Source organism: Ahaetulla prasina, chromosome 1 (assembly GCF_028640845.1).
Source record: "Ahaetulla prasina isolate Xishuangbanna chromosome 1, ASM2864084v1, whole genome shotgun sequence".
Taxonomy (NCBI): Eukaryota; Metazoa; Chordata; class Lepidosauria; order Squamata; family Colubridae; genus Ahaetulla; species Ahaetulla prasina.
In genome coordinates this window covers 14,123,999-14,150,243 of record NC_080539.1, presented here as the reverse complement: position 1 = coordinate 14,150,243, position 26,245 = coordinate 14,123,999, and the positions used below count along the sequence as shown (strand labels likewise).

The 26,245-nt window shown below is 37.8% G+C and overlaps 1 protein-coding gene across 2 annotated transcripts in view; it reads right to left on the bottom strand.

Annotated features, from left to right (window-relative positions):
* NLK (nemo like kinase) overlaps positions 1-26,245 on the bottom strand; it is a 130,606-nt gene that overhangs the window by 29,512 nt on the left and 74,849 nt on the right. For both annotated transcript variants that reach the window (XM_058164251.1, XM_058164250.1), the window contains exons 3-5: positions 17,594-17,649; positions 2,850-2,956; positions 593-678 (exon numbers count right to left, since the gene is read on the bottom strand). In XM_058164251.1, coding sequence (XP_058020234.1) covers positions 593-678; positions 2,850-2,956; positions 17,594-17,649 — 249 coding nt within the window. The remainder of the gene's footprint in view (positions 1-592; positions 679-2,849; positions 2,957-17,593; positions 17,650-26,245) is intronic.

The following is a 26,245-nucleotide window of genomic DNA, read 5'->3' as shown; positions in this document are numbered from 1 at the left end:
ATTATTTTTGCCAACAGAACACAATCATAGCTGACAAATATGGCAAGTGAGTGGTTAACGACACTTCTCGGTGTTGTAATCATACTGGCAATAATGCATTCGATGAAATCCTATTTTTAAAATAGGGACAGCTCTTCACCAGTGCAAACTCATTAATATTAATAGTTGTTTCATGATTTATAGTTTTAATGATTAGAATAGATTATACAAAGAAGAGAGCTAGGTTAAAACCATAGAATAAGAGGTCAATTAATAATTATATTTATAACTGCTATGAAGAAGGTCAGAAGCTACTTCCTTGTATCTTTTTTCTTTCTGTTCTATTTTTCTTTTACTTTTTTTCCATCTAGCTTTCCCCCTGATTTCTTTTTTTTTCTCACTTTATATTAGTTTGTATATGTTTTTAATCTTTTTAAAAAAATAATAAAATTATACAAAACTATTTATGACTATTTCAGAGAAATGCAAAGTACACAGTTTTTGTACTAAATATATCCGGGTTATACAGATTGCAAACGCAAGTCTTCACCCAAATGATTTTCGGCACAGACTCAGAAAGGCTAACTATTTTATACAGGCGTTACAAAAATACCTTAAGAACACAGTTGCTGTTCACAAGAAGGTTCCCTGGTTTAATGTCTCGATGCAAAATACCAGCTGAATGTAAGTATTTCAGGCCTAGAAAAAAGCAAAGCAGAACAAAAGTTCAAAATCAGAACAAGCTGTGGCATCAAGTCTGTGACTGCAAAAACTGACATATTGGAAGCCAAAGTATTATTTTTTTATACGCTCTCTAGGGTCCTAGAGAAATTTTATCTCTTGGTTTGCAAAGAGTCAACACTGACTTGATGACACACAATCAATCAGACCCAGAAGGCAGCCAACATTATTATATTATATTATATTATATTATATTATATTATATTATATTATATTATTATATTATATTATATTATATTATATTATATTATATTATATTATATTATATTATATTATATTATATTATATTATATTATAAATAAAGCTAAGGCTTTATTTCTCAATCTTGGCAACATCAAGACATGTAGACTTCAAATTCCCAGAATTCTCCAGACACCATGCTGGCTGGGGAATTCTGGGAGAAGAAGTCCACGTCTTAAAATTGCCATGATTAAGAAACATTGAGCTAAGGTATTGTAGTAGGAGTGAGGAGACTAAGGTTTCAGTCCTTCTTAGGTACAAAAGCCAGAAGGATGACCTTCGGCCAGTCCCTCCTGCTCAGCCCAAATCAGCATTAGGCTTTGCAACAAGCTGGCCAATGAACAAAGGGAAAAAAAATCTTTATCTGCTGATAAGCTTCATTGTAAAAACTTGGCAAATGAAATCCCTACAGAACAACAGTGGGAAGAGGCATGATTATAGGTCACTTAATGAACTTCAGCAGACGAAGGTGGACTTAGCCATAGTCCAATACTTTGGCCATTTCATCATATCGCACTGTTCAAGTATAGTGAATATACTAAGATTAAGACAGAGACTCAGGTTCAAATTCAACTTTAAAAAAAAATGGTTAAAAAAAAACCTTTCCAGACTAAAGAAGCATATATATTATTGCTAATCAAGGAGAGAAGCAAGCTAGAATTAAGGAGAATTCCTGACAGTGAGAACAATAAACCACAGTAGAACAGCTTGCCTTCAGAAGTTGTGGGTGGTCCATCACTGGATGCTTTTAAAAAGTGACTGGACAGCCATTTGTCTAAAATGGTATAGGATCTCCTGCTTCAGCAGGGGTTGGACTAGAAGACCTCCAGGGTCTCTTCTAACTTGGTTATTCTGTTATGTATACATTTTTTTCAATTCTAAATTCAATTCATATTATTTATACGGACTGTATTAACATTAGAAAAGCAATACAGTATGACTAAACAAATTACTTTCCACTTGTAAATGTTTTTTAAAAAGTGCTTACTTGCAGGGAAACCTTTACTTATTTTAGTTTATACGGCTCCCCTCTTCCTGCTGTTTCAATGCAGGTAATCCTCAACTTGCAATATTTCCTTTACCGACCATTACAATGGCACTGAAAAAAACTGCTTCTTGCACCTACAAGTTTTACAGCATCCCCTCCCTTCGTGTGATCAAAATCCAGGCACTTAGTAACTGGCACGTATTTACAATGGCTACAGCATCCTGGGGTCATGTGATCACCATTTTCAACCTTCCCAGTTGACTTCTGACAATCAAAGTCAATGGGGAAGTTGGATTTGCTTAAAAGACCACATGATTCTCCTATAACAGTGATGGCAAACCTTTTCGGCACCGAGTGCCTAAATTGGAACCTGTGTGCCGCATGCATGATGTGTGTACACGCTGAAGCCCCGGAAACTCAAAGACCTTCTGGTTTCCAGGGTGCATATGCACGCTGGCAGCTGATCTTCACGCGTGCCGGAGCCACGGAAACCCAAAAACAAGTTGGATGATGTGCATGTGCGTCCCAGCCACCTGTCTTCAGGTTTCCGGTGCGATTAGGTGGCCGGCACTGTTTGTGCACTGGCCAGCTGGTCTTTGGGTTTCCAGGGCTCCTGCATGCGTGAAGATCAGCTGGCCGGCACGCATGCGCCTGCCAAAAACCAGAAGAGCATGTGTGCTCACAGAGAGGGCTCTGCATGCCACCTCTGACACGCATGCCTTAGGTTCGCCATCACGGTCCTATAACTATGCAAAAAAACACACCTATTTTATCAGAAGTCCCACAAATTGGCTTCTAGTAGAATGTTTACATTCATGGACAGCATTGGAGAAATACCTTTTACATATTGCAGTGAGGTTCCAATATATTTGTTCCACATTAAAAATCTAAAGTAAATTACCTCTTAAAATCTGGTAAAGAAAAACTTTGACGTGATCTGAGCTGAGTGGCTGAGGAGAGACGATAATCTTATGGAGATCACTCTGCATCAGTTCTGTAACAACATATCTTTAATTGTATTCATTAAGGAAAATATAAGACAGAAAGTGGATCAGATAATTTCAGCTCCTACAAGATGCAAGAGATTTCACAACATCAGCTCTTATATCCTTTAATCCGCAGCTATTTGTATGTTACAGAATCAGAAATGATTTGGACAGTTGCAAAGAATTATTTAATCATAAGGCCTTGCTGTTTACCTCTAACCCATTTTTTTTATTAGAGGACCATTAAAAACCTTTGTGCTTGAGGCAGTAAATCTCTTTCTTTTCAGTTACGATTTATATTGATATTGTTTTCTGATTGCTTATTTGTACCTTCTGACTATCATTAAGTGTTGTACCTTAGAATTCTTGATGAACGTATCTTTTCTTTTATGTACACCGAGAGGATATGCACCAAGACAAATTCCTTGTGTGTCCAATCACACTTGGCCAATAAAAAAAATTCTATTCTGTTTTGTTCTGTTCTATTCTATTCTACACATCACTCATTTTTTTTCAGGTTGGTAATTTTACATGAGAAACAAGACAAAAATTGCCAGTGATAGACCTGGACTGACAGGAAATCGAAATCATACCAGGGAACCTGCCCACTTCTCACATGCAACATTAAGACAGGAATGCAAGTTAAAGAGGCACCTTGGGAAAGAGAAATCGTTCCTATCTGTACACTTGAGTTATAACTGCTTAGATGATTACACAATTTTCTACTGTCTCCAATAAAAACTTTCAATATAACTGAACAGGAGATAAAGATGTTGAATTGGGCTCCACCTCCTGCATCAAAGCAATTGCCAAGCAAGATCTCTGATTTTTGATCTTGGCTGTTGACAACAGTCTGGGAGGACACACAGCCTGAAGCAAAACCAGTGTATCTTGATTTTCAAGTATCAAGCTGTGCTTTTAGCACTGGAAAATTTTAGGAAGAAGCAGTAGTGAAGAAAATAATTTTAAGCTTAAAGGAAAACAAAACACAGAATTAGAGCTGCAAACACAACATAAATGGATCAGGAGATGGGACCTGACATACAAAGATGGTGCAGATGATGGTAACATCTTTATATTAATTCTGGAATAGAATGCAGGGGAGAAGAGGCTAAAAAAAATATTTTTTTGGCCATGTTTTAGGAATTACAATTTTATTTTTTTAAAACATACAACAAAACTGATTTTATTTAGGAAACAGAAAATATGGGTTGTTTTTTTTGTTTTTTTTGTTTTTTTACAGTGTATAAGGCAATAGTCTCATTCTATTTGTATATTTTTACAAATATTGGGTTGGAACAATAAATTCTCTCTCGCACACAACCTGTGACCTGTTGGGTCATCATTTCAAAGCTATTTCCTTACCTAAATAGAGAAACAGAATGACCACAGGTGGGCAAAAAGAAAACATTGGGAGCCGGAATGACTTCTGACTTCTTGTTGGCTTCCCCACTGAGTTTTCTTGTGGGAAGTGGGCAGTGAGCATCAGGAAGCTTCCTTCCTTCTTTCCTTCCTTCCTCTCCTTTTTTTTTCTTCCCTCCCTTCAATACCACCCTTTGGGGGGAGGGAGGGAGAACAGAAGAGAGTGTGGTGTGAGCACAGAGGGACTGGCACTTCCGTGGACATGCGAGAAGCTGTCAGGAAAGATTGAAAATGACAATCATAGCTGACTGTGGCAGCGCTGAAGCAATCACGACTTCCACACATTTCATTTCCTTGGGAATAATGAGTCCTGGCATTCTTTAAGTTAGCCCAGTTGATGCAGATAGTTGAAAAAGTATTGCCCTATAATGTACTGTTTCACCCTGTTAAAGATACAAGAATTTGTGTGTGTGGGTTTTAAAAGCTGTTAAGTCTTTTTTTCCCCTTCTTTAAATCTACTTATATAGCCAGCCAGCCAGCCAGCCATCTCACAACTGTGATTCTGGGCGGCTAACAATTTGTTACACTCTCTGTATATTTTATTTATTCCTTTCTGCTTCTCAAATCTCTTTGTAGGTGGCTTGTACAGATATATTTACAGTGAGGGGTAAACTGACATATATTCCAGTGTTTTAATTATATTTGTTCTAGAAATAGCAGAGAAAAGCAACAATCACAACTGAGATTTAAAGCAGAAGGAGTAACATGCTGTCTTCTACATGGTCACATCAATCCTTCATTGGGCATTCAGAAGTATGAGCACATATGAGCCTAATGGCTCCGCAGCTTTGACACAAATGGTACACAGGTGGCAAAACAGGTTTCATTTGTGGTTGTTAAGTCGAGGACTATGTGTAAATAAATACATTTTCCATTTCAAACTACAACTTGGGTTACTTTTTCATTCTTCCCCACCCACCCAGGAGCAGTATTTTATCCTCTTTCTACATTCAACTGGATGGAAAATTCTTGAGGCATTGTTATTTGTTGATTTTTCTCATTATGTTCCAAAGAGCTGCACTTGACAGATTATTGTACAGAGCTAGCAATGTCCTATCAATGGTGGGGACCAAGTTGTGATAGCAAGGTGCGCCCCCAAGATTACAGACAAAAACTCTTAATGATTTTGTCCCAAAGGTGCTTTTTCAAGAGGCAGCTGGACTTTCTGGGGTGTTTTTTTTTGAAGACAGTTTGCTTCTCATTCAAGAAGCTGGTTCAGCTCTGAAGAAGCCGAAGAAGCTTCTTGGATGAGAAGCGAAACATCTTCAAAGAAAACCCAGAAAGTTGCCCCTTGAAAAAGTACCTTTGGGACAACCTTGACCTGGATGACTGAGAATTTCCATGGTCTTAATGATGTTGTTGGAAACAAGAATGGAGGACAGCTATTCATTCCATGTCCTTTTTATGGGTTTGGTAGAGAACTTCCTATGTTTTTGTAAGATTTCTTTATTTTCTTTGGTGTTTTGGCAAAGCCTGATAGAAAATTCATGAATTTGTAGAAAGCTTATTTTTAAAGCATAACCAGATTTCACATTTAGAATCACAGCTTTAAAGCAGCAGTTCAGGCCCAGGTTCAATTCCCCATTTAGTGCAGGAATCCAAATCAACCAGTCCCCAAAATGGTTGTCTAATCTCTGCTTTCAGTGATAGAAAATTTGTCACTTTCTTGCTAATTGCTTCCACTGGTGAACTGTTCTCACCCATTAGCAAGCTTTTCCTAACAACTCAAACTGAAACCTTCCTTCCTGTGACCCATATTTTAGAACACTAGAGAATAGGTTCTTACTTTTTTCTATCTAATATTTTTTCAGATACTTGAAGTGTTTAACCATCATATCTCTTTTTTTCAAGGTTCTTCAGTCTTTCTTAGTTTTTCTCTTAATGAACCTCGCTACGGTTTCTTGGAACAAGGATACTAGCTTCTCCTAATTGTCTGTTTTTTACTTGTAATATCAGTGTTTAATGGTTGCTAGTATGTTTCCTCTTTTTTCTTTATTTTGTATTTTAACTAAATTAAAAAATTGTGTAAAAAGAAGTCTTCTTAATTACCCCTATTGCAATCGGTACAGATTTTTTATACAACGTAAATAAGGTGAGGAAAGCATGAAAAGAATAATATTTTCAACCATTTTACCAATGGCCATAGCATCTTTAGTGAAATTAATGTCTATATATGTGTGTGTCAACAGTCCAGAAGATAGGCTCAAGATCCAGATGGATCTTGACAGACTTGAACACTGTCACAACAGGGGCTACCACAAAGAAGAGGGAGTCAAGCTATTCTCCAAAGCAGGGGTCTCCAACCTTGGTCCCTTTAAGACTTGTGGACTTCAACTCCCAGAGCTTTGCTGGCTGAGGGACTCTGGGAGTTGAAGTCCACAAGTCTTAAAGGGACCAAGGTTGGAGACCCCTGAGGGCAGGACAAGAAGCAATGGGTGGAAACTGATCAAGGAGAGAAGCAACTTAGAACTAAGGAGAGATTTCCTGACAGTTAGAACAATTAATCAGTGGAACAACTTGCCTCCGGAAGTTGTGAATGCGCCAACACTGGAAGTTTTAAAGAAGATGTTTGATAACCTTTTGTATGAAGTGATGTACGGTTTCCTGCCTAAGCAGGGGGTTGGACTAGAAGACCTCCAAGGTCCCTTCCAACTCTGTTATTCTATTCTATTCTATTCTATTCTATTCTATTCTATTCTATTCTATTCTATCTAACAAAATGAAATAGAGAGAAAAGAAAGGTTTTACACTTTTTTTAAAATTTGCATTTATATCCCGCCCTTCTCCAAAGACTCAGGGAGGCTTACACTGTGGTACATCCATTTGTATATTATATACAAAGTCAATTTATTGCCCCCAACAATCTGGGTCCTCATTTTACCTACCTTATAAAGGATGGAAGGCTGAGTCAACCTTGGGCCTGGTGGGACTTGAACTTCCAGTAATTGCAAGCAGCTGTGTTAATAACAGACTGTCTTAGGCAAAAAACCCCAAATGTACAGGTATAGATTAGGTGAAACTTGACCCAATAACAGTAACTGTGAGAGGGATCTTGGAGTCTTAGTAGACAATCACGTAAACATGGATCAGCAGTGTGAGGCAGCAGTTAAAAAAGCCAATGCCATCCTACGCTGCATTAACAGAGGGGTAGAATCAAAATCATGTGAAGTGATAAAGCCTTAGTAAGCCTACGCTTCGAACACTGCATCCAGGTTTGGTCACCATATTATAAAAAAAGATGTTGAGAGTCTGGAAAGAGTGCAGAAAAGAGCAGCAAAGACAATTAGAGGTTTGGAGGCTAAAACATATGAAGAATGGTTGCAGGAAATTGGGTATGTCTACTCTAGTGAAAAGGACGGGGGTGACATGACAGCAGTGTTCCAATATTTGAGCGGCTATCACAAAGAAGAGGAGTGTCAACTTATTCTCCAAAGTACCTGAAGACAGAAGAAAAAGTAATGGATGAAAACTAATCAAGAAGAAAAGCAATCTAGAACTAAGGAGAAATTTCCTGACAGTGAGAACAATTAACCAGTTGAGCAGACAGTCTCAAGCCTCTTTATTCCATTTCACTTAGTCGGAAGGGACCTTGGAGGACTTCTAGTCCAACCCCCTGAACAAGCAGGAGACCTGATATCATTTCTGATAGATGGCAGTCCAGTCTCTTTTTTGAAATCCTCTAGTGATGGAGCACCCACAACTTCTGAAGGGAAGCTATCCCACTGGTTGATTGCTCTCACCGTTAGTTTTAGGTTGCTTCTCTCCTAGTTAGAAGTTACATAACCTTACTATAGAAAGTTTGTAACAAGGTCATAAGGTTATAACTTGCGTAGAAAGAATGAAAATGTCCGTGTCTCCCACATTTACTTCTGGGACAGGGATTGCAGTACAGCGGTCTGCACTTCACCTTCACTGTAGCACGTGAAACTTACTTGTTTGGCTCTCCCAACTAAATCCTGCCCAGCTTCAGTCCCAAACAAGATAACTCCCAAATGTCTCAACTAGTTGCCATGCCAACTAAAGCAGCTTAAATGAAATAAGGTCCTGGAATGGCCTCTACACTGCTCTGGGTCTGCTGTGCTTTACAAAAAAGTGCTTCAGAAGGACTCAGAGGTGCTATTAGCTTGAATAGCAAATATCTTTTGATTGTCTCTGGACAATTAAACAAGAGCCTAGAAACAAGAGCAAAAGCAGACTTTCCTTGGCGCTCCACAGCTCTAGCAGAATTTTAAATCAGCTGGCATCTGGGTAGGTCAAAGATGGCGATGAGCTCTCTCCTCATCTTACCCACAATAAAGGTATAATTAAACAATATAATAAAAAGCAGGTTTCAGTGGATGCCCTGTCTTTCGACACTTAACTCCAATTCATATCACGGCAAGAGAGCACGTGAGGTTGCTCTGATTACAATTCCTTCAAACCAAACAGCACCTCCTGGGCAGAAAATACTGACAGTAATAATTTGCAAATCGCTGCATAAAATTAGAAGTACGAAATAGCAATTTACTTCAGAACAACCGTAGCAGGGGACAATAGCAGACCTTTAATTTGTGCTGAGTCAGAGGCCATAGAAGTCAACGGGCTGTGCCACACTGACAAAACAAACTAAAAGTGCAAGTCTAAGTATTGTTTCACAATTACCTTTGCAGCAAGTGAAGAGTTCAGAAATATCTGCTACAGTTTCCCCCCAGAGTGGGAGAAAAAGCATTTTTTTTTTTACAAATAAATAGCTGGATTTTCAAAATTCTGTTTTGCTCACTGCACATCAGTGGTGGGTTGCTCCCGGTTCTGTCCAGTTCTATAGAACCGGTAGTAAAACCAGCAGGTCGCTCCACCCCCCCGCCCCGACATCATCAAGGGGCTTCTGCGCATGCGCAGAAGCACACGTGCTCCCATTGCAAACCCATAGTAAAGGTAAGTAGAACCAACCCCTGCTGCACATGTGTTTGTTTATGCAGATTCACAGCAACACAAACTCCAAAATATTCAGTTGGGTTGAGTTTCAGTTGGGTTTGTTGGTTGGGTTTCAGGTTCAATTATAATATGGTTAACGTTTTTCCTTATTGATTAAATTTTGGCACATAATGAACATATATCAGGAAAACTGAGGCAAAATTAAAGAATGGTCAAGAAGATAAAAGATTCCTTTGTATATTTTTTAGCCAATCCTGGCATTATGAAGTTCATTATTAGCTGTGGGTTGTTGCACTTTTGTTCAAATTTGTATGGGTAGCTCTTGCTTAACTACTACTTGTTCAGTGATTATTTGAACATACTCTGAGTGAAATCTACTGTAGATTAAAGGTGGACCATTGCAATGTTTCTATGGTCATGTGATCACTGTTTGCAACATTTGCTTCTGGCTTTTGACAAGCAGTTAATAGGGAAACTGGTACAAGATCCCAAATGACAACCAAGTGATGTTGTGCATAATGACGGCGTGGGATTCGCTTAATAATAGCAACTAGAAGTGCTGTTGCTAAACAGGGCGATCACGAGACATCACACTTTAAAACTGCATCACTTAAGAACTGCCTTGCTTAGCAACGGAATTTCTGGTCATAATTGAGGACTACCTGTATGTTGTTTTATTGCTGGTGCTGGTTTCAGTTGTGTTGTATTTTATTCCTTTGCATGTTCTGCACTTAGAAGTAAGTACATATACATAAGAATTACTACTTAGAATACTACTACTACTTGGGCTTGAGCTTTTGATTAGTCACTTCAGGATGAGCTTGTGCTCTCCAGCTCAATTCCTTAACATTCCAATCTTTAAAAAACACAAATAATTCTAGGAAGGCCATATGAGCATAAACAACTTGCATAAACATCCGAGCATAAATGCACTGCTCACTAAACAAAAAGCTCAGGATTATGGTATTATCCTGGCGATTGGGCTATTACTGGGCTTAGCTATATCACTGCTGAAAATGTGTGCTATTTATGTGAAACTCAGAAATGACACGATTCAGGCAATTTTAAGAATATCGATGTGGCTTGACTGAGGAATCAGACAAGCTACATGGAATCCTCAGTGGGACACAATCTCTGTTCATCATTAGAACCTATGTTAGCCAATTGATTTTCCGTTTATAAAACAGAATTATCAAAGTACAAAGTATCAGTTCATATCATGCATTTTCCCAAAGAACAGCTCAGATCTTTAAATGAGTTCAACAGGGGCACAACTTTTGCTAGGCCAAGGATTGTACCAGTTTTTCAACAGTAGCTTGGAGGCTGTACTGAAAGATCACATAAATAGTCTTAAGACTTTATGGGAGTATGTGAAAGTACAATTAGTACTGCTACTTTTAATTATTTAACACATTTTTCCACAGATGCACATACAATTACAATGACACCCAGCCTACCCTTCTGAGTTGATTCTAAATTAACTCAGAAGTATATGAGCAAAGTTTATCCCCAACTTTCTTTTCCCAAGTGTAAGCATATAGCCAATAAAAATAGTATTGTGTATAAACTGATTCAAGCAAAAGCTGGCTTGAAACTCAATATTAAGAAAACTAAAATCATGGCATCCAGCCCTCTCAATTCCTGGCAAATTAATGGGGAAGAAATGGAGGTAGTGACAGATTTTATTTTCCTGGGCTCCAAAATCACTGCAGATGGGGACTGCAGCCAAGAAATTAAAAGATGCTTGCTCCTGGGGAGGAAAGCTATGGCAAATCCAGACAGCATACTAAAAAGCAGAGACATCACCCTGCCAACAAAAGTGCGTATAGTCAAGGCTATGGTTTTCCCAGTTGCAATGTGTGGCTGTGAAGGTTGAACCATAAGAAAGGCTGAGCACCAAAGAATTGAGGCCTTTGAACTATGGTGCTGGAGAAGACTCCTGCGAGTCCCTTGGACTGCAAGGCGATCAAACCGGTCAGTCCAAGAGATCATCAACCCTGACTGCTCTTTTACAAGGCCAGATCCTGAAGGTGAAACTGAAATACTTTGGCCACCTAATGAGAAGGAAGGACTCACTGGAGAAGAGCCTAATGCTGGGAAAGATTGAGGGCAAAAGAAGAAGGGGATGACAGAGAATGAGGTGACTGGATGGAGTCACTGAAGCAGTCGGCATTAACTTAAATGGACTCCAGAGGATGGTAGATGACAGGAAGACCTGGAGGAACATTGTCCATGGGGTCACAATGGGCCGGACATGACTTCACAACTAACAACAACAAATAAACTGATTCCAAATTAAGAGATTAAAAATCTCCACCTTAATCAAAATAGTTTAAATTAGTCTGAAGCCACAGCGATATTCAGCCCCTGAAAGCCTTGGGAGAAGCCCTTAGATATTTCTAAAAGTTGCTATCAAATTGTTATTTCTAAATGACAACAGAGGAACATAATACAATTAAAGATCTGTAGAGATTCTCAGTCATCCAGGTCATGGTTGTCTCAAAGGTGCTTTTTCAGGAGGCAACTGGACTTTCTTGTTTTTTCTTTGAAGGGGTTTCTCTTGTCATCCAAGAAGCTTCTTCAGCTCTGACAGGATAGAGGAAGCTTCTTGGATGAGAAGCAAAATGTCTTCAAAAGAAAAAACAAAGTCCAGTTGCCTCCTAAAAAAGCACCTTTGGGACATACAACTAAAGAGTAATCATATCAAATGTATTTAAGTTCAGTTTGATGAATATGTAAACAAAGTGATATAAAATTTAGATTTTATTGGCACCTCAATTAGCTACTTAGGGACCTTGTACAGATCTCGGCACGTCCTCTTAAATGTACAAGAAGAAAACGATTGAACTCCACTTTTGGGGATTGAGAGCCAATGTGGTGCAGAGTTAAAGGTTTGGGATAAAGACCAGGTTGAAGGCCCAGGCTTCAATACTCTCAGTCACAAACATTCACTGGTTAACTTTGGATGGTTATTTTCTCTACCTGGATCTATTTGGCAGGGTTATCATTGGGAAGAAAACAGGGAGGCCTTGAGTTCCTGAAGAAAAGGCGGGATAGAAATCTAAGGTAAATAGATGATGATTATAGAAGTGGATTAACTCAAGAGCAATAGGAGAAATGAAAATAAAATACAGAACTAGCTTTCACAACCATGGAAGGATAAGTTGTTAGAGCCTTTGCAATGGAATTAAGGGGTTTCCCGAGAGAGGAGAAATGTGTAAAAAATATCACTTCATATCATGCATATCATCCATTAATATAAATGGAGTTGTGTGTTAATTCAAAGCTTTGCATAAAAGTGTCAAACCAAAAAAGTATCAAGATATTAATAGCTGCATATACAGCACAGTTGTGAAACCTGGCTATTTTATGCAAACATACTTTTCAGTATTACATCTTCCTTTCCCCTCCAGAAGCTGTCAGCCTAACTGATTAAAATTCACTTTCAGGCAATGTCATTTTAGCCATGCTAATTTTTCAAGCATGTTTATTCATTTTCATTCATATCCTGTTGTATGGTCACTAGTTGAGCTCAAAAATTCACCACTAGAGCATTTTAGTGTTTACATTTTAAAAAAATATTGCAAGGGGCTCATTCTCCAGTCTTGATCAGATTTGGCAAGCTAAATTTTTAGATGAATTTTCCTATCTACATCTCTTTTATTTAAATGTATCCATTGATTTAAATTTACAACAACCATTTACTTCTTCAAATAAATACCCTATTTTTCAGAATATAAGACACATCTTAGTTTTTGGGGAGGAAAATAAGAAAAAAGCTGATTGGCAGGTGGATCGACCTCCCGGAATACCCTGAATCAGCTGCTCCCAGAGGTGAATTTTAGCAACAGGTTCCTTGGTTGTGAGCTCTGTGCCTTGCTTTTTTTTTCTGCCTCTGAAACTTCTGAAACTCCATTTCAGGAAAAAAAAAATTCTGCCTCTGAAAGCCTCCGAAACAGCTTCAGAAAAAAAGCCTCTGAAGCTCTGTTTGGGGTTTCTTTTCTGAAGCTTCGTTTCTGATGCTTTTTTCAGCCTCTGAAACCTCTGTTTGAGAAGCTGGACGGGGCTACATTCGGAGCATAAAACGCACCCAGATTTTCATCCTCTTTTTTGGGGGGGAAAGATGTATCTTGTATGAAATTTGTGCTTGCAAAGATTCAAACTCAATCGATTACTGCATGTTAATAACAGGGGGGAAACAGTTTTATAGCAATGGTAGTGGTTTTTTCTGTCTGTCAGCTCAGTTCAATGATATGGATAGCAAAAAGTCATAAAAATGTCAGTGTCTCTATGAAATTATTTTCGGCTGGCTGCCTCTTTCCTTATAAGTCCTTATACAATGCAATACTCTATAGGCAAACATTTGTGGCAGCATCGACTTTATTTGTTTGCCTTAGGCAGAAATTTAAGTGGGGATAGCCATTTTGTGGAGCTTGTACACAATTTTATAAAGCTCCTGAGAAGCAAATCTACAATTATGAGAAGAGCATCAATATAAAAAAGCAATTGGATCCAGCCTCTGCCTCTCTTTGTTGTTGTTTTTTCTTTCAGTATGACATTTCTACTATTCTTTGGACAAGATAGGATCACAGGAAGCTACATTACAATGATAGAGATCAAAATAGCTCAACAACCATGTGTACTAGAGGTTTTCAAGCTCTGGGGTCGGCTACATTGTAATTAAATGATACATATAGACATCATATTTAGAACCGTCAATAAACAGAAGGAAAGTGGATTTTATTCCGCTAGTCGTTGGTGACTAAAGGGGATGGTGCTTATCTCTCTGTCGAGGCCAAGAGCCAGGCTGTTTGAAGACACATTTCCACGATCAGATGCCTAGCATAACGTTGTGGAGTGCTGTTGCCTCCCCACTGAAGCGGTATCTATTTATCTACTCGCATTTGCATGCAATACTCGCAATTTTCCTTTTGAGCGTTATTTTCCTGATCTATTTTTGCATACATCTTTTCCAGTGCAGATATGTATTACACAATTGGGAGAAGTGAAATTGCAGAGTTCATACTGCTTTAAAAGTAAATAAAGTTCAGATTAAAATGAGAATAAATCTCTTTCCCCCACCCCATTTTTCCATTCAGAATCTAGAAAGACAGAGAGCACAGATCTAGCCAGGAGGCATTTTGTCACTGAGTGTTCAAATTTTTAGAAACTTTTTTCAAAACTTTTATTTTGCTCTAAAATGAATCTTAGCAAACTGTTTCTGAAAAAAAGAAAGGAGCACAGGTTAAAAATTCTTTTGTCTACTGTTAGTTTTTCCTCAAACAAGACACAAAGATTTTCCAACTTTTTTCAGCAATCATCTATGTTAACATTTTAAATTAGTTCTAAATATAGCAGATGATTAACTGGATGAAAATAAGCTGGCTGTTGTCATTTAGATTTTTAAGCTGATAAAGTTCCTAAGAGGAACAAAATCTTATTTAAATTACTGTCCTTGGTTGGGTGGTCTACCCTTAGATCTGAAATGTATAAAAAGAAATAAAAGGAAGTTCAGATTAACTAAGACGGTAGGGATTTTAAAAAGGGGGGGGGGAAAGCTCAAAAACTAGTATTGCTCATTTCTACATTAAAACATTTTGAAGGAACACCAACAAATAAAGTTATTTAAGTATAACGATAACACCTGATAATTCATTAAATGTATGCCTGCTACATAGCTATGTTCTTAGACACACTTTAATTAGAACTGAAGTTTGAATCAAAGTGCAGAGTTTTCAGTACTAGATACTCGTAAGTCTTTTACGTTATATATTTATACTATGCCAACAGCTTTTTAAAACTTCAGTTTTAAGACTTAAGAATCAAATAGTTAGTTGCAATTTAGCAAACTATGGCTGGTTGTGAATTGCTTTTGGCCAGTTTAAAAAGAATTAATATTTATTATTTCACTTGTTGCTTTGCCTTACGTATTTTTTTCCAAAAGCACAAGACAGTATACATAACATTTTGTCCTCCATTTTTTCTATCATCCTAGAGATAACAAGGGACTAAACCAGAATGAGTGTTCCAAAATCTCTTAGGGGGCTTCCATGGCTGAGGATGGACATGGATCTCTATGGTCCAGGTCCAGTTACTCAATTATTACACCACGCTGGTGAGAATATTTAGGAAATATAAATTAGATCAATATTTTGACATTGATGTTGCAGAAAAGTGGAAAGAAGTATAAATTGGGAAAAACCAAGGAAGAGGAAACATTTTCTTGAAAGTTTAGAACCCAACTGAATTCATATAATCCCGGCCATAATCTAAAGCAGAAGCATTTTGAAGAACTGAAATGAGCTACTACCCTGTTTCTGCCCCCCCCCCCCCGAATAAAACATCCCCTGATAATAAGGCCAATTGGGCTTTTGAGCGCATGGCAATAAGGCCAAGCACTTATTTCAGGGTTCAAAAAAATATAAGATAGGGTCTTATTTTTGGAGAAACACGTTACTGAAACCCCTAAAGCTAATCTGTGTACCTACTTTTCTAGATCAAAGATAGTTATTTCTTACAAATTGTACACTGAATGAAAGGAGGAGAGAAATAACATTTCTGGAAATGTAGAAGCTATGGGCATGAGGAAACAATTTCATATTGTTCATACAATATGAACAATATACAGGTAGTCCTTGACTTACAACCACAATTGATCCCAAAATTTTTGTAGCTAAGCGAGACCGTTAAGTGAATTTTGGCCCATTTTACGGCCTTTCTTGCCACAGTTCTTAAGTGAATCACTGCAGTTGATAAATTAGTAACATGGTTATTAAGTGAACAAGGTTTCCCCACTGACTTTGCTTATCAGAAGGTTGCAACAAGTAACCACATGACCCCAGGAGCCTGCAACTGTCATAAATATGAGCCTGATGCCAAGCATTTGAATTTTGATTATGTGACCCTTGGGATGCTGCAACAAACATATGAAATACAGTCAAAAGGCACTTTATTGTAACTTTGAACATTCACTAAATCATCATCATCTTCTTTAACGACCCCATAATCCCTTGCGGGGTAGAGTCTGGGCAACTGAATGGCGCTGAGTGTTTACTGGCTGGATGCTCTTTCTGTCGCCAGTGCGGAGTTATATTCAGCAGATATATTCTCAAAGTACCCAGAGAGAGAAATATCTGCCTCTACCTAGGATCGAACTCACAGTCCCCCAATTGTGAGGCGAGAGCTCCACCTCTAGGCCTTTCTTTGAACATTCACTAAATGAACTGTTGTAAATTGAGGACTACCTGTATAAAATTGTTATATATAGAAATTTATACAAGAATACATTTCCTATGCTTTAACAATGTAAAATGCAGCACTGAACTAAAAGGACATTCAAACTGTTCTATCTGGCACATTTATGACTTTTGAGGGACAATCGTCACAGCCCTCATAATTGTCCCTGCCCTACTGCAGAATTTTTTTCTATATTTATTTGAGTGCAATGAGAGTTAAACTATAGGACAGCTGTTTTTATTTTATATAAGCAAAGGGCAGGTACAGAATGTTTGTTTCTCATATGTCTCATCTAGATCAAAGGTTATCCTAAGCAAGAAAGGAGCAATTTACAAGGAAGCAAGGGCACAGGGTTTTTCTGCAATGAGGATAGGCATACATAAGAATACATGGAAATATATTTCAGAAATTTAGTATTATATAAATAAAAATTGAATCCTAATCTTACAAACATTCCAGTTTCTTATATTTTACAGGATCTTTTTAGGATCCTTCAAAATTTCCATTGGCCAAAAGTCCAGGGCTAGGGCTGTAGCAGCTTCATGCTCTGTGTCATTTAATAAAAAATAAATACTATATTCTGGCATTGAAAGAAATTTACTTTTGTAAGGCAGCTTTCCTTACATGGAAGACAACAGGATCTTTAAGTGTAACAAAAAACACGAATGTACATTTCAAGATATGCCTGTTACAATCCTCTCCCCCATTTATACATATACATCGAATTACTATATGAGCATTTGCACATTGGAAGGCATTAATTTTCAGTCATTTTCCAAATACTTTTCTCTATATGATTAAAAGATAAATCTGGGGAAAAAATCCGAAAGCCTACCCATAAAGCAGGTTGACATATTCAATTCTTGTAATAAAAATCATAAATTTCTATACGCACCCTCCAAATCCTTCTTTTAGCAGCCCATTCTTATAACAATATTTTTCTAGATGGTCTATTACAGCTGGCCTCCATATCACCTTTCCAGATGCTAAAACTCAAGAGGAAAAGTCCAAAATCTGCAGGCAGTTTTATGAGCTAGAATTAATTACACCTACCTCAATGAAATTATTTATTTAACATTTAGGATACATTTCTTCAAAGTAGTCGATGTGTGGTGGCTGGAGTATGTCGAGAGCGGAGAGTACCTAGGAAATAAGATGGAAGCTGATTTATTACCAAAGCCTCATTTTACGGAAGGAAATGAATGAACAACGGAAAAATATCTTCAGTTTGCAACTGTATCTTTGATGGTGGGAAGGGCAATATAAACTTTGGAAACCTGAGACAGAAACTCACCAATGGAAAGAGCAATGCTGATATTTTATTATAGCAGATTCAAGGATTTAATAAGGTCAATGTTTAGATTCCAACACACACACACACACCATCATACATCTGGCTATGTTTGTTTAGTTATTCATTATATTATCTAATAATTATTTATTATAATATATTAGATGTATTATCATGTATTATCAAATGTATATAATATAAAATATAATAAATACACTTTCTCAAATGAAATGCTCAGTTGATTGCACAAGATCCAAGACTGATGAAGCAAAGTCAGAACATAGTTAACTTTTAGAGAAGGTTTCAGATAAACCCTCAGAACAATTCAGGTAAAACTCCACCTCTATTTATTTATTTATAACATTTATTGGCCGCCATAATTTATTTATTCATTTAACTACCCATGACAACACATTTGACCTTTCTATGTTGAAAAACTATAGGTTACAAGTAATAATGGTTTCTTAAAATAATTTGAAATAAAATGATTTAAGGCTTTAAAAATTAGAACCAATTTGAATTGGTCTCAGAGACACACTGGGAAACTCAGCTGGCATTAATATCTGTATCTCATGAATCAACAAAATCAGCTCCAGAACAGTCTGAGTAGGCAATCTGATGTTTTGCCTCCCTTTTGATTAATTTTCATTACTGTAGTGCTATTACAGAAAAAAGAACGTGAGACAACATGGACAATATTATACTGGGACATTTTTTTGTTTGTTTCTGGTATGATACAAGAGTGCCACATCAAACATTAGGTACATCCACTCCACACTGGAAAAACCTGAACAGGCGGAATTCATTTTTGAATTTCTTGAATTTCAACTGCCTCACATTCTATTTTATATTATAGCACTAGTGAAAATTAATCAAAATCTGTCATTAGGAAGATAAGAGTCAGCTGCTAAAGAAATCTCCAATTGCTGGTTAGACAATGTATATAAGAGATGGAACATTTTGCTTGATTGGTCAAAGAAACACATCTGGAACAGGAAGCTTTCAGTTATCCTCCTTATTTGATAAACACAGAATAGTGCTCAAAAAGAGGGGACTGCCTAACCACGATGTCATTCCAACTATCCCTCTCACAATCATCTCTGAATATTGCTGAAATCCTGTATTATTATTGAAGGTAATAAGTAACTAATTGTACTGATTATATTTGGAATTCTTGATTATATTTGAATTCTTGATTATATTTTGAATTCTTGATTATGTTTGGAATTCTGGATTCATTCATTGGTGCTTTCCCTTGTTTTTCAGGCATTCCTGTTTCCCAATAATAACGTGCTGATATTTAGAGATCTGACATTATTGCTTTAAAAAAAATTGTTTCAGCATTGGCACGACTTTTTAAAAATTATTTCTAGATTTGGGGCAGAAAAATCCAAAACCTTTTTCTTTCTTATGGCTGGGGTTGGTAGAAGGAATAAGAAGTTTCCTATTCAAAAGATTCAGTTTGACTGGTTGTAACCTTTTGTAATGATTTTTTTTCTAGGGAATTCACAGAAGGAGTTTTCTGGTGAGTTACAAGCTGGAAGAATAGTTAAGGAAACAGTCTAAAACACATGTAGAGGTGCCTTTTTGACACTCATGCCAAAACGCACATTAAAATATCCCACTTATTACAAGGCAATAAATAAGAAGAACAGATATGCTCGCTTAACCTCTCTATGCAAAGTGGAGGAACTCCTTACTAGGAAAGTGTATGCAGCAAAGAAAACCTTCTTTTGATTTGACAGAAATAAGTGTGTTTTGATTCCAGTGTCTGCAGTACATATATTTAATTTTTCAAGACTTCTTTAATCACTGCAGCTTTTACATTTCGATTTGTATATGATTGATCTATTTTATTGGATTACTTTACCTATAACAACCTGGTTTTCCACCAGCTGGAGTTTATAGTTGGTTTTGAAAATGTTGCTATCTTTACAAACTATGTCTATTTACGGTAGGCTTTCTTATTGATGGTTGTAACATCTGCTTTTACCTGTTAGCATCTTCCAGAACAGAAAATAGATTCCAGGTGGGCGTGGCCAACGTCGCAAACGAGATGGTCGCACACCCTGGTATCTCCCGGGTGTACGCCCCGCTATGGGGGTCAATCTCAGACCATAGCTGCCTCGAAGGGGCAGCGAAGAATAGGGGAGCCACTGGAGTGAACGGGGAGACTGCAATCTCCCTGCAGCTCCGGATTTACTTTCCCCCGACCCAGCGGGGAGGAATGAAGCCACCATCAGCTGCAACAAAGTCAGGACGGCCACAAGATCGGGCAGGAGGGCGAAGTACAAAAGAAACAGATTATTGAAGTGGGGTGAGTTGTCACCAACCCACAAAGAAACCTTATTTTAAAATTGGCACAAGCTTTGAAAAAACTTTAAACTAGCGGCTAAACGTACTGGAAAGTGAAAGTGGAAGGAATCAATTTAAAGAATACACAAATTCTGGAAAGTGAGGGCTTGGAATGGAAGTTAAGAGCCCTAATTAAATAAGAAAAGAAAGTAAATACTTTCTTAATTAAGCAATTGTTTTGAGATCCCTGGAAGTTTCAATGGACTATTTAGGATATAAAAGAAATAAGAAAAAAGAGCCAAAGGGAATACTGTACTGACTTTAATGGAATATCTCAAATCCCTCTATCCTCTAATTTGGGACTAGAAGAAATTCAAAGAAATTATTAAAAGGGGATAAGATTTTGAATAAAGACAAACAAGCTGAAACAAAGGGAAGGCGTGGTTTATCACTGCAAAAATAAAATAGATACTGTGTCAACTGAGATTGTAATTTAAAAGAAGATACTTAAAGACAGAGGAAAAATGAAAGAAAGAAATTGTTTCTCCGAGTTCAGAACAGAAAATAGAATCCATATTTACACTGGTTTGTCTTAAGTGATGGCTGTCATTAAAGTGGTGAACACCACATGATTGATTAGTTTTTAAAAGAAATGAAATATTCCCTGGCATGAAGTCTAGATGAAATTCCTAAAGAAAAGCAAGAAAATGAGAGAAACCATAACAATAAAGTAGGAGGAATGAATTCTGGGCTGTGTTTTCACACATACATACTTGTACATATACATTGGTAGTAAAATTGGGCTCAGTCGTGTAATGATCTGTTTTATGACTGTCACAATTTACAACTGTAATTGCCAGGTTCAATTACAGTATTAACTCAAAGGTCACCTGAATTACTATTTTATATAGCAGGGAGGGGCATGTTGGACTTACTATTCTGTGGTGTTACAGTGGGTAGAATACAACATGGCAGGCTAACTCTGCCTACAGCCTGGAGTTCCATCCTGACTGGCTCAAAGTTGATTCAGCCTTCCATCATTCCGAGGTCGTTTAATGAGGATGCAGATTATTGGGGGCAATATGCTGACTCTGTAAGTCGCTTAGAAAGTGCTATAAAGCACAATGGGGGGGTATATAAGTCTAACTGCTACTGCTCTTGCTATTTAGGGTTAGCCACTTGAAAACCATTCACAAATAATACTTGTCTGTTATAAATATTTTCCCCATATCTGTTCTGATTCTAAAACAGGCCAACCGAGAACTCTAAGTCTTGCACTTAAATATTCACTAACCTTGTCAAAGTCCAATCAAGTAAAATCACTAACTATATTTTAGTTTTATTATACAAAGAAAGATTTCTCCTTATTTAGAATATATCATAGTTGGTTTCTTAAAATATTAGGATACTTTGGTGATTTTTATCACAAAATAGCCATATAACATATTACTGAATTACCTTGGCATTTCTTACAAAACCCCTAAATCTTCCTCATTCAGAAGAACACAGAAGAAGGGTCCTTGAGTGGCGCAGGCTGCTAAACAGCCTGTTATTAACAACAGCTGCCTGCAATTATTGCAGGTTCAAGTCCCACCAGGCCCAAGGTTGACTCAGCCTTCCATCCTTTATAAGGTAGGTAAAATGAGGACCCAGATTGTTGGGGGCAATAAGTTGACTTTGTATACAAATATACAAATAGGATGAAGACTATTGCTTAACATAGTGTAAGCCGCCCTGAGTCTTTGGAGAACGGCGGGGTATAAATGTAAAAAAAAACAAAAAACCATGGTAATTTTTTATTTGCCAAAAATGCATGTGATACAAGCATCATGATCCTATCATGTTTCTCAGTCTGCTTGTTTTTTAAATTTCTGTGTCAGCTTATCAGAATTGATAGAGAGGCAGGCAACATCCAGATTACTCAAATCCTATTCTTGAAAAATCAACAGACAAATACAGAGATTAAAAGATAATTGAGTACTGAACAGAACTTGACCAGAAGAATTATATTTATTTCTTTTAAGAAACCAACATCTTTAGAACTAATGTAAAACATTTATTTAACAAAATAAAAAACACATATTCATTGCCAAGTTAAAACCACAAAAGCCAAATTGTATAAACTTGTACAGGTAATAAACCAAGACTGGAACAAATGCCTTCTTCTAGTCACCATGCTATTCACTGGAGCATTCACCCTTTTCTTACCAGGGTTGTTATTTACGACTTTTATATTATCTTTCCTTTAATGCGTTAAAGGAATATAATATTAATATAAATAATAATAATAATAATAATATCAGAGTTGGAAGGTACCTTGGAGGTCTTCTAATCCAACCCCCTGCCCAAGCAGGAAACCCTACACCATTTCAGACAAATGGCTATCCAACATTTTCTTAAAAACTTCCAGTGTTGGAGCATTCACAACTTCTGCAGGCAAGTTGTTCCATTGATTAATTGTTCTAACTGTCAGGAAATTTCTCCTTAGTTCTAGGTTGCTTCTCTCCTTGATTAGTTTCCACCCATTGCTTCTTGTTCTACCCTCAGGTGCTTTGGAGAATAGTTTGACTCCCTCTTCTTTGTGGCAACCCCTGAGATATTGGAACACTGCTATCATGTCTCCCCTAGTCCTTCTTTTCATTAAACTAGGCATACCGAGTTCCTGCAACCGTTCTTCATATGTTTTAGCCCCCCGTCCCCTAATCATCTTCGTCGCTCTTCTCTGCACTCTTTCTAGAGTCTCAACATCCTTTTTACAACGTTGTTGTGTCTTGCCCGCTCTCACAGCAGCCGGGGCCTTCTTATCTGCTCCCGAACATGGAGGAATGTATGCCTCCCGGCCCCAGTCCTGGCTCCATGCCCAGACAAGCTGAAGAGGAGGGGGCACCTCCCGGTCCCAGCCCTGGCTCCATGCCCAAGCAGGCTGCAGAGGAGGGAGCACCCCCCGGCCCCAGCCCTGGCTCCATGCCCAGGCAAACGGAGCAGCTAGACCCCTCCCCCTCCTCCACAGCATGTGAGCCTGAGGAAAGTTTATTTCCAACAGCTGCTGATTGGAGTGACCCTCGCATCAGAAGACTGGATAGGCGGAGGCAACAGAAGGAAGGGAGGGGCAGGCCTTAATGAGTGCTGAGTCATGGAGCCACACCCCATGGCCTATATAAAGGATCTGCTTTCTGGCAGTCTCTGAGTCAGGCAAAGTCGAACTTATCTTGCTGAAGTCACTTTCTGGTCTCCTGCCTGCTCTGAGGACTTTGCTAGGACTTTGGGCAGAGCTGCAGAGGCAAGCCTGATTCGGATTTCCCTGACCCGTCCGTCAGCGGAGGAGTGGGACACGACAAACGTGGCGACCAAAACTGGATGCAATATTCCAAGTGTGGCCTTACCAAGGCATTATAAAGTGGTATTAACACTTCACGTGATCTTGATTCTATCCCTCTGTTTATGCAGCCCAGAATTGTGTTGCCTTTTTTGGCAGCTGCTGCACACTGCTGGCTCATATCTAAATGGTTATCCACTAGGACTCCAAGATCCCTCTCACAGGTACTACTATTGAGCAAGGTACCACATATATGGTACCTGTGCATTTTGGTTTTTTTTTGCCTAAATGTAGAACCTTACTTTTTTCACTGTTGAATTTCATTTTGTTAGATAGCGCCCAATGTTCAAGTCTGTCAAGATCTTTCTGTAACTTAAGCCTATCTTCTGGAGTGTTGGCTATTCCTGCCAGCTTAGTGTCATCTGCAAATTTGATGAGTTCCCCATCTATCCCCTCGTCCAAGTCATTGATGAAGATGTTGAAGAGTACTAGGCCGTTGAGGACTACATGTTGAGTACGGTTGGTCAGCCAGTTACGAATCCATTTGGTGGTGGTGCTGTCTAACCCACATTTTTCTACTTTATCTAGTAGTAGGTTATGGTCTACTTTATCAAATGCTTTACTGAAGTCCAAGTAAATTATATCCACAGCATTCCTCTGGTCTACTAATTTTGTCACTTTGTCAAAGAATGCAATAAGATTAGTCTGGCATGATCTGTTATTATGTTATTATCTGTTAATATTAATTAATTGATATTAATAATTATTTAAAATTAATTATATCATTATGTAATTGATGTTAAGTATTTAATATTATTAAATTATGCAATATAACTAATTTATATTAAAGGAATATAACATTAATATAATTAATATGTTCCTAAAACATGAAGAATGGTTGTAGGAACTGGGTATATCTAGTTTAAGAAAAAGAAGGACTGGGGTGTTCCAATATTTGAAGGGCTAAGAGTTAAGTGTTAAAAGGGCAATGCAGAGGGAGTGGGAAGACCAGCTTTGCCTTCCAGGTCAGGTTTCAAAGTAGGCAAAGCAACTTCCTCTGCATCGCCCTTTTAACACTTAACCCTTCATTGTCTGTTCTCCTCTCACTGCTCGTTTCTCCCCCTTCCTTTTAAAACCAGGAAATATAGAAACTGCCGAACACAAACTGTGGCTCATTATCCTGTTTTGAGTTAAAGAGGCCATGCAGAAGACAGGGGAAATGCTGCTTTGTCTAGGTCAGTTTGGAAACAGCTGCCCCACATGGCCCAGTTTAAAAACAGCCTATAATACTGAATTCTGCAGATCTCCAGAAGGTAAGCAAGGCATTTTGAAAGGTGGAACAGCGGGGCAAAGCTGGCCCAGTCTCCCAGGGACCCAGCAGGGCAAGAATGGTGGGGGGGGGGAGATAGGTGGGCGTGTTTTAGCATCTCTGCAAAGTTATGAAGCCACCCAATCATTCGTAAGTGAAAATGACCTTATAATTTTTGTAAATTTTTTATCTTGGAATCATGATCGTACATGGCTTTTGGGAGGTCAGTTGTAACTTTGAATGGTCACTAAATGATCTGTCATACCTCGAGGATTATCTGTATAGTCCTGGTTGTCACAAAGAGAAAAAAAACTATTTTGATACAAACCAGTAAAGAGAAAAGTGTCATTCATACATAGCCCTCGTTTTTTTTTTAATTAAAAAAACTTTTGTGCTGTTAACAGAGTTCATTTAATATACAATTGCAATGATTTTGCATCCTAGTAAGGCAAAGCTTATAGTAATAACTTTAGGACCATAATTTAAAAAATTGTATCTCTGTTAAATGTTAAGGCCAGATAACATCTAGCATCCTGTTTTCTTTTCATGGTTTTATTCTGAGACCAACTTCAAAGAATGATCCTCCGGCAAAGAAAACATCAAAACTGACCTGCATCTGCAATGTTTAGAATCTGATCCTTTCAAACCATCACTAATCAGAGACCGAGATGGGAGGTTGTGAATACAAACACACATTTAAGCTACCCCTTTCATTCTTCACAATGCTTGCATAGTTACTATTAAAAGTTGTTTTCATCAGCTGTTTATACATTCTCCAGAGCCATTAACATACCAGCACATCAGGTTTCTGGAGCCAAAATATGACTATAAATTAACAGTATTGAAGTAAAAGGAGTTGTGCCATTTTTTTTCATAGTACACCACATGACATGGCTGTCTTAATTCTGCTCCAAATTTCACTGAACAACAATCTGAATCGGCTTTAAAGAAACAAAGAAAGTACAACACAATATATTTGAATTATTTTTTTCTTGGATTTGTTGCAGAAAATGTTGCCATTAATAAGAATTAAAAGTTCACGTACATTCTTAGTCCTTATAAAATTAAGATAGATCTGGAATTAGTCAGTCTGTAATGCTAAAGCTGCAGGATAAAGCTTCCCTTAGGCCTCTTTTGAGTTTATAGCTTAAGTCAGACCTGAACTAGCCTTCCTGCCCCAGTGCTCACAATCTAAAAAGCTATACCAGAGGTATATCAACTCTTTACTGTTCACCTCAAAGAAACTTAATCTTAGCTTTCAAATGAAATACTTGCACAGGATCATACTTTTAGATTTTTGCAAATGTTTTGGCAAAAGGGAAAAAAGGGAATGAGATTAGGTTATAAAATACCACAATTTTATGCTGGGGGATTCGGGAATGAATAACTTGAATTTTATCTTTGGGTCCTGGGAAATATTCATGCAGGACTACTTGAAGTACTGGCTCTGCTTGATTCTTAACCTGCTCCAATTTATGCTTAAAAATGATGTCTGCATTACATCACCAGCAACCCCCCTGGTTTAAGC